General features: G+C 41.5%; 1 protein-coding gene across 2 annotated transcripts in view; it reads right to left on the reverse strand.

The window, feature by feature from the left end:
* FRMD7 (FERM domain containing 7) overlaps nt 1–9316 on the reverse strand; it is a 46082-nt gene extending 36766 nt beyond the window's left edge. Inside the window, exon 1 of one of the 2 annotated variants that reach the window (XM_012653335.1) lies at nt 9064–9314. In XM_012653335.1, the coding sequence (XP_012508789.1) occupies nt 9064–9120 (57 nt within the window). In that variant the 5' untranslated portion in view covers nt 9121–9314. Of the gene's footprint in view, nt 1–9063 lie in introns of both variants that reach the window. The other variant, XM_012653334.1, reaches the window with a different exon arrangement.
* Between the last annotated feature and the right edge of the window lie 233 nt (nt 9317–9549).

Below are 9549 nucleotides of genomic sequence, written 5' to 3' on the forward strand. Positions count from 1 at the left end.
AAAATGTATATATTACATATATATCAAACTGTAATGTTTGTACCTGTTTATATTTCTGATTCTTCCTCTAACCTATGAGCTCTTTGAGGTTGGGTACTGTTTCTTATTTATTCTCTGCATCCCCAAGAATCCACGCAGTGCTTGAAAGCAGTGACGGCTCCTGAGGACTTATTAAATAAGTGATGAAGGAATGAAGGAACACAATCATACCTATTTTGCAAGCTTATTAACTAATGATTGTATGAAATAATGTAAGTGGCAATTCCTGGCACATAGGTCACGAAATGGTATCTCATAGCGTTAAAGGCAATTGACGATAACTTTGTGACATATCTCTTGCAATCTCTTAAAATGCTTGAGTGTGAAGTTCTGGAGAACTTTTGTCTTTGTTTAAGTCTGTTGAAAGGTAATTTCGTCATCTTAGAAGGAATCTCAGAGGACAAAGGACCTCTTGTTTAAGACAGCTAAGCCCAGCGATTAGTGGTGAGGCTCCCTGCCTAAGTGCTTCCAGGGCCTGGGGTCAGCTCACCCAGACAGACCTCCCCTTTCTGGCCCCACACCTTGAACCCAGAAGAGAAGGAGGAAGTGGGTAGAGAGAAAGAGAGAGAATAGAGAAAAGGGGGCTGGAATTAGATTCTGTGGGGGTAATAATTGTAGCTTTTGCACAGCAGCTGTGTTTAGAATCAGACAAGCTATACATCAGAGAGTTCCACAGCCTCCAGAGAATTGCTTCTCTGAGCGCCTGTCACCTTCCATTCTTCCTGAGGTTTGCAGCCTTCCACAGATCTTCCCAGTGGTGCCTTGCCCTAGCACCTCATTGGCCAACTTGGCATGACCTCCTGCGGTGCAAATGAACAGTCAAGGGTGGATCTCTCAGCAGCAGAACTGGTCTCACGAAATGTTTTTCCAGTTCTGACAGTTTGGCACAAAGCCGCTTTGTGGCACCTAGTATCACAAAAGCAAGCACTGCTCTCTGCTGCTGGGCTGGCAGGCTCCAGGTCCTTTCAGGAAATGGCTGGGCCGGTCCTGCCACCTCCCAGGTGATTTTACCCCTCAGGCCATACCCTTTTGACCCCAAGACTTTGGACTCAGCTCAGTGAGTTTGAAGAATTTCTCATGCTGGAAATTGCAATTGACAACTTCATTGTCTTAAAGCACAAGTTAAGGCTAAGCTCTTATTAGTGTAACCTATTTGTGATTGTGACAGGTCAAACAATGATGCAAATGCAGAGTAACCAGCAATTTAAAAGAGAGACAGAAACTCCTACAGAATTCAGAGGAATCTTGCCTTTTATTGAGTCTCACTCAGTGGGAAGTTCTGTGGAGAGCTCCGGCTGCAGGGCCGGGAGCTCAGCTAGTCCTTTCCAGCACTGGGCAGCAGGCGGGCCCTGCACTGTGATGAAAGGTGAAGGGGTGGCAAAGCCCCAACTAACTGAAACTTTTCACAGAGATTCCCACGAGTGCAGACTTGAACAAACACCCAACCACCACCCACCTAGCTCCAAAGCCAGTTCCCCAAACCCCTCCCCCAGCGCCTCAAACGTTCTTGCATTCGGGCTCCCTCCTCCTTTCAGCTGTGGGGATGGAGGAGAAGAAGCCAGGCAGTGGTGGGAGTGGGAAGGCTGGAGGCCTGTCTTCTCTTCTGAGCTTGAGCAGGATGGCAACCTGACATTCAGGTGACAGCAGAAGATGTGGGGCCCCCAGAGGGGTGAGGCAGGTGGCACCCAAACCATACTTGGCCCACTACTCAGCCTGGCCTGGGGCCAGACAAAGCACAAACACTGTCTTTCTTTTTCAGTTGGATGTATTTTCCGAATTAACAAACCTTAGAATATGAGTGATAGAGGAAACTCAGTTTAAACAAAGGCATTCACGGGGCAGCACAGCCCCCCTGCAATGACAAATAAATCCCTGGCAAAGAGAGAACCAACATTGGCTAGGCTGGGATGTTATGATTCCAGGATGACTTTTCTGACCAGATATAGAAGCTCCTTCACTTGGCATTCTTTGTACAGGTACAAAGTGGTGGAGAGCCGATCTGGTCAGTCTGTTGGTCAGTCTATCAACAAATATCAATCACGCATCTCATGTGGGGTAGCCTTCTTGGGACTAGAAGATACATCATGAAGTCCTGGAAAACCAGGAAGCTTTGCTGCATATACAGCAATCATATTTGAGTCAGAAGCCTACCATCTAACCAATGACCCGACAGGGTTTTGAAGCTAGAGAGACTGGGGCTTGAATCTCAGCTCACCCACTAACTTAGAACAGCAATATGATCTTGGATAAGTCAACCTTTCTGTGCCTCAGCTTACATGCCTGTAAAATAGAGATAAACATAATATTTCAGGCCTTATCAGCTTGGAATATTGCTGGTTGGACATAACTGAATGGTGGCCTTACTAACAACCTATCTAACAGAGGAAGATAAATTATCAGTCAGAAAGTGAGAGAAATAAACTCACAGCACATAACTGCTCCTTTGAAGAAAACTCACAACGCAACTACCCCCTTTGTTTTGTTTTAATTAAAACACCTGTGGCCTAACTTGTTATCTCTAAGAGTTCTTTCTCAGCCTTGAAGAGCCCTAAGTGGACAGTAGGGATGTGATCTCCCCACTTCAGTTCTCACCAGCAGCAGATTCCAAGGACTCAGATAAACTCAGCCTCACAAAGATAAAAATAAAGAGCACCTGCAACTGCTTTGCTGCCACTTCTGTTATCAGTCTGCTGAAGCAGGGGGAAAAAAAGCCATTTTTACCCTTTAAAACTCCGAGCAACTTTCCTCAGCTGCCCAACACTATCTTTTACCTTTTCTTCAGTGCTGTGGCCTCTCTCTCTCTCTCTCTCTCACTCTATCTCCCTCTCTCTCTCTGGAAATAAATAAACTTTTACTTCTGTATATCCTAATCACTGTATGAGAAATCTTTCTCCCTTGTGCCATAAGCACCTAGTGAGTCTCCACCCTAACAATAAGTAGCAGGATATGGGTTCACCATCTGTAATTGGAGCCGATTCATTAGGTGTCAGTGTAGCAAACACTTAAATAGCACTTACTGTCACTGTTCTAAGTCTTTAATGTATATTAATTCATTTAATCTTTGTAACAAGCCTGTGGAGCAGGTACTAATATTACCCCCATTTTATAGATGAGAAAACCTGAGGCACAGAGAGGTTATGTAACTACCCCAGATAGTGACACTCACTTATTTGATTTGTGTGAGAACTATGTAGGATAGTGCATGCAAAATACATTTAGAACACAATGTGTAGATAAATACTGTTTATGATCACTATTTAGTAAACTGTTGTTATCATTATTATTAACTGTGTCAGCATTACTATGAATAGAGACCATGGAGTAATTTAGAATGTAGTCAAATGCAAAGGATTTGGCTATTTCCATCTGCTTCCTTAAAGGAAGCCCTACATTATTTTAGGTAACTCTAGGCAGTTCTTATGGACCCTTCCATGATTAATGACTCCAAGGGGAAGAGTAAATCCCTTGGGGCTGCTGAATAAGCAGAGGCCAAACCATGCAGAAAGCCAGGACAAATTAACCCCAGAAGCCCCAAAGGAAGTGCTGACTTAGGGGGAACATAACTCTATCGCCCAGAGATGGGTTGCAAAATCAAACATTATCAAAAGAAACTCCAAATTAAAGGTGAAAGACTGTTCAATGTTTCTTTGCAAAGTATAAAAATTAAGAGGTCTGTAAGCAAGGGAGAGGGGAATTAACAAACTTCAAGTATCTACCTTGTGTCAGGAAGCTTACCTTTGCTATTCCATTTATCTTCACAATGACCTCATGGGGTAGGTACTATAATTATCCCCATTTTAGTGATAAGGGAACAGGCTCAGAGAGGTGAAGTGACCCACCTAATGTCTCACACCTTAAAACTGTTGGAGCTGGGACTAGAATTCAGGTCTGCACAACTCCAGATGTGTTTCTCTTTCCCTAATCCCATCTATAAATCTGAAACAAAACCGATTATTGTTCCCCCTCCTCTTGCCGCTCCTATGCTGTTGTCTACCTTGGTGAATGAGGCCACCATCCCACCAGTCACCTAAGCCAGAAACCTGAAGGTCACTTAGACCCCCACCTCACTCATCTCCCACATCCAAAAGGGGGGCATCAAATGGTTCTACTAATTCTACCTCATTCGCATTTCTTTTGTCCATCCTTCCTGCCTTCACCATTGACTAAGTTCAGACTTCCATTAGGCTGCAATACTGATATTTGGGTATAAGTGTCAGGGCATAGTTTGACCATCTAAAATTGGATCTACTAAACTTGATGCTGTTATCCAGATTCTACCTGGGATGTCCAGCACTTAGAGCCATATTTTATTAAATATTGGCTGAATGCATTAATTAATAATAGTCAGATACTAATGTTCCTATTTTTAGGTTTTAAACCCTTTATTGGTTCTCCCCCACTTCAGGATTAAGATCACATTTCTTCATATATAGAATACGTTGCCTAAATGATCTAGCTGCCCACCGACTTCTTCAGCCTTGCTTTCCAGCCACTCCCTATCTTCCTTTCAACATGCCACTCTTCACTCAATTTGACCTTCATTTTGTTCTGTGAAAGGACTATGTTCCCGTTTACACATCAGCCTTCACTCTTGAAGGAGCTCAGGAAATTTCACCCCAAAATGTGAATCCTTGGTATAAAGAATATTTTGAATTAAAGGCCCTTAGAGATCAACAAGTCCTTGGAAGGGGCTTTCCCTCTATCTGCATAACCAGACGGATTCATCAAAAGAACAATTGACTTCCCTTTACTTCCCTGTTATCTCACTATATTTCAGGAAAGAAAATCAAGAATGCAACCAGACCTGGCCCAAATCATTTTAATACCTGTCTCTCAGGTTAATTTGCAAAGAGACTGATTTACAAGTCAATCTGTTTTCCCTAGCAACCATTTACTGCCCTTAAACAGAATTAACTATATTCCTAATCTCCCCTCCCCTCTAAAAGGAGAGCATAAAATATCTGCATCCCATTGGGATATTGGGTAATCAGTCTGTGATTCTTCCAGTGTACACAGTAAATAAACTTCTTCCTCTTACTAATTTGCCTTAACTGTGAGTTGATCTTTCAGCAAACTTTCGGGGCAAAGGGGAAATTCTTCCTCACCCCCACACTCTTTCCTTTTTGATTATCATACTTCTCCCCACACCCTAGCTCCCACTCTTCATCTTCTTAACTCCTACTTGGCAATGGTTTATTCTTTTGGAAGTTTTTCCTGACACCTGAAGTCTAAGTTTTTAGTGTTGACAGAACTAAGGCTCAGATAGGCTAAGTGACTTGCCCAAGACCCCACAGCTTGTCAGTGGCAGAGTCAAATTTATGCTGGTTTATCAGACTCCAAATATACATTATCTCATGTATATTACTCCTTACAATAGTTCAAGGAGCTAAGGGGGTAGGTGACTGGCCCAAGATTACACAGCTAAAGTGGTACAGCTTTTGTAGCCCCAAATCTAGGTACATTCTATTACACCAGAGCAACTCCATCTCATTGGGGTTGGAAGAACTTTGTCTTGTGAAGTGAGGGGAGAGGTTATGTATTTCACTACTGACCAAACTACAAAAGATCCTTAAGGCCACATGTTCCCCATGCATGGTCTAAAGATATGCTGTCCGTGATAAGAGCAGCACTAAGGATGATGTTGATATTTGACAATGATTAGTTTTATGAAATATATATGGAGACTTGAAAAGTAACATGATATTTTCACTAAATTCATTTTCTTCATTGGATTATACTTTAGTAGGCACATTATAGCAATTCTGAAGTTCCGTACCTATCCTGCACCTCTAACCATTCTTGGAAATTCATTAAAAAAAGATTGACTGATATTTTCAGAGAATTCATCTAAAAAGTCAACACACAGTGCCACAGCATGCACATATGCAAAGAAACCTCGTAAAAAAAGTATTTCTCTGAGGCCAGCCACCCTTTCCAGTAATCTAACTGAAGGTATTAACAAGTTTAAAACAAAGTAGAACAATCACAAAGGGGGTTCATCAATCATGTGATGAGAGATAAAGGAAGCACTGAGGCCAAAGTTGGTAGTGCCCAGCCAGCACTGCCCAGGCCAGAGTATGTCCTTGCTCAAGAACTTTATATACCAATATAGTAGAGTCTACTGTTCCCAGAACAGGTCCTAGAACATATTAGGTCCTCAATAATAGTTTGTTAAATAAATGACTAAATTAATAAATGAGTGACTAAAATGTCTCAATGACAGGGCCCGTGTGGAGATGGATGCATTATCCAGCCATCAAATATTAGGGTCATATATCTAATTCCTCCAGATCCGACTTTTCTGACATAATTTGGCATCCTATATAACTGTTTGGAGGACTTCTTGTCCCCAATCCCACTGTAAACTGTGACACTGGCATTTTGATTTTAAATGTCAGTCTCTGACTTCGATTCTTGTGGGGTGTTAATAAAGCAGGCTTCTGAATATGTAGGCCTGACACACATCTTGCATGCTGGCAAATTCACCAAGAGAATGCTATTGGGGGTGGAGTGAGGGTTCTGGATGTCAATTAGCCTTCCCCGGGAGACATTATTCCATCTGAACATGTGTCCTTTTTATATTTCAACCATTGTACTTTGCGTAAAATCAACACCAATGCCCAAGAGTCCACTCTTTCCCTCATGCAACCAATTATGTTCTTGAATTTTTTTTCTTGAAGGATAATTTTCCCTGGGAATGATCCATGCCTCTTGAGACTTCAGTTACATGTGGTATGAAAAGCCCCTCCATGTGGTTTTCCTCAGCTGCTAATGGGTTCTCTTCATCGTGGTTCCAAGCTTTTCTTCATCTTGTTTGAGATGTTAGTACTAATAAAAGAGGGCATTCTTTAGGTTGCTTTTTAAATGCTTGAATCGATGAAGATTCATGCTGTGGTCTCCCTGACCTAGAGGGACCACTTTCCCATATAGCTCCTCATCCATGGATAAGGAAAGAAGGATCTACTAACTGGTTCACAACAGTCATCAAAAGCTCACTGTATGCCAAATTCTATGTCCTTGGGGGCAACAGAAAATAAATAATGTGCATGAGCAATATTTCAGGACTAGAAGGCTGCTGACAGGTGAGTGTTCTAATTACAATTGTACATGAGGTAGGCAGAGAGTTCTGGATTAGAAGTCCCAGCTTTGTATTTATATGCTGTATGATCCTGCATAAATCACTTAAGCTCCCTGAGCTCCAATCTCTTAATTTGAAAAATGGGAAAAGATCTTTTCCCTGCCTTCACTCATAGGGTGGGATGGAGGATCAATGAATTTATGGATGTAAAATTGCTTTGTAAATTTTAAAGTGCTATCCACCAGTGACTCACTACTACTGCTATCATCATCATCATCATCATCAGTCTACTATTGTTAAGGAGAGAAGATACTGTTGGATGACTGGATATTAACTTACATCCCCTTAGGACAAAGGTGCTCATGGTACTGCAGCCAGTGCTATTGCCACTCTGGGTAACACTACGATTGCTACTTATAGAGCAGCCTTCCACAGAGCAGAAGGGATCAGATGCTTTGACACCCGAATTGCTGGGTATCAAATCTCTCCCATTATCTTTCCAAGGAACACAATGTGTTGCAGCTGGAAAGATACAATCTGACTTGAAGCCAAATCATGCTGGCTCCAAGTTTCTGGAATCAGCTCTTCTGAAGGTGGATTTTGTGAAGCCATGGGAATGTGCTTCCCACATCCCATTTAATTGGGTCTGAATTAGAATGCACATTCAGAAAACTCTTCTGTCACTTTTTGTCAAAGATTTCTCTTTGAGTTGCTTGAAATATCTATTAAAATCTTAGCCTAAAGCAGTGTCTTTTGAATACCCAGCTCACTAATTCAGGTACCACAGCACTGTGAGCATACACCACCAGCCTGCAAATGGATAAACTACTCAAAAGACATTTTCCACCCCTTAAATATAATTCCAAGAAAGAATAGGAAATGCCTCATACCTCTAATGGAAGCTATTTGCTACAAAAACAAATCATTCAGGTCTGTGGACCTAGAAATGCCTTTTGCACATAAAACTGAAAGGAAGAGACAGCAAAACAGCAGCCGAAGCCATGAAGTCATCACCCCAAAGCACATGATTCAAATAAAAATGAAATACTCATTGGAAAAATGGGCTACCCACACACCCAACATTACGGCTGAGCTACAGTAGTTGTCAGTTTATTTATAAAAGAAAACAACCAACATTTTGTTTGAATTTCAGAGAAAATGAACTATTTGTTTCTTGTTAGTAGCTAATGTAAATATCAGAGCAAATAGCATTTTTGGTTCCAGTAAAAATGTAGAACATTTCAAAATGCTCATACATAAATCCTGACATCAAAATGTACATATCTTAAGATGCCGGAACATGAGCACCAAATGATGTGCTTAATCCATTTGTTCTTTCTTGAAGAGATGAGGTATAATTGTATGCAATCATCTTGTAGCTAGGAATTATATTAAGAACCCTGAACTATAAGTACTAAATCAAACTAAATAGTCTCTTATCCTATTTTTCTCTCTTATACTTGTCATTACTTCCTGAAGTTCTCGTTACAACTGTACAATTCTACCCCCCCATAACCCATAGGTTTTCTTCAGAAAAGATGGGTAGATTTCCCCCTCTCCTTCCCCTCAGAACCACAATTTTCTTCCTACAAATGCTCATGGGGTGAAACTCAGAGACAAATAATTTCAATGAACAATAATACCTTCTTGGGTAGGAGAACTAAGTTATTGCTGCTTTGCCTTGTTACAAATAGTTAGCATATCTTTAAAATTTGCTTTTGTTGTCCCTTGAGAAAAGAGAATCTGTTCTAGAAGAAAGGTTATTGGGAAAACATGAGCTACATTGTGATATTAAATACCAATTTCTTTTCCAAAGCTAAAAACCACAGTCCTCCTTCATTCCGTCCTAAAGAAAACATAACATCACCAGCTAATGGGCTGTCCCCAAATGAGCATTATTGAATGAAGAATAGTAAAGGAATAATAGCAATGTGATTTCCACTTACATCAACCACAAAAATCTTCTGAGAATCATCCAAAAACTGCACTTTTAAATGTAGCATTCTCGGCGAGGCCGTTGGGCTGCAAGCAGGCTCAGAGTGCTGTGGGTGCTGCGACAGGAAGGGGGCTTTCTCCAGGAATTTCACTCCCAGCTGGATGTGGTGCACTCAGGTCCCCCCACCCCCCAGCCAGGCATCCCCACTCTCAGCGGGGCACGCTTCCGTTTGCTTGAAGTGATGCACACCCAAGGGCGTTTGTGCTGTCGAGTGCTGGAGATCAATAGCATCTGGGCAATCTCCTATTTGGTCAACATCGAATCCAACTGGACTTTCTCTAGCTCTCTTAAACTCAGTGCCTTCCTTCAAAGAAAAATATAAAGAAAGAAAGCATTTGCAATCCCTGAGGATTTTATTTCACAAGGGCACAATTTGAAAACCCTAGATAAAGCTTCGATAAACTGAGAATAGCCACTCTCAAAAGTAAAAAGATTT

This window comes from Propithecus coquereli, unplaced genomic scaffold (genome assembly GCF_000956105.1).
Source record: "Propithecus coquereli isolate 6110/MARCELLA unplaced genomic scaffold, Pcoq_1.0 Scaffold42, whole genome shotgun sequence".
Lineage (NCBI taxonomy): Eukaryota > Metazoa > Chordata > Mammalia > Primates > Indriidae > Propithecus > Propithecus coquereli.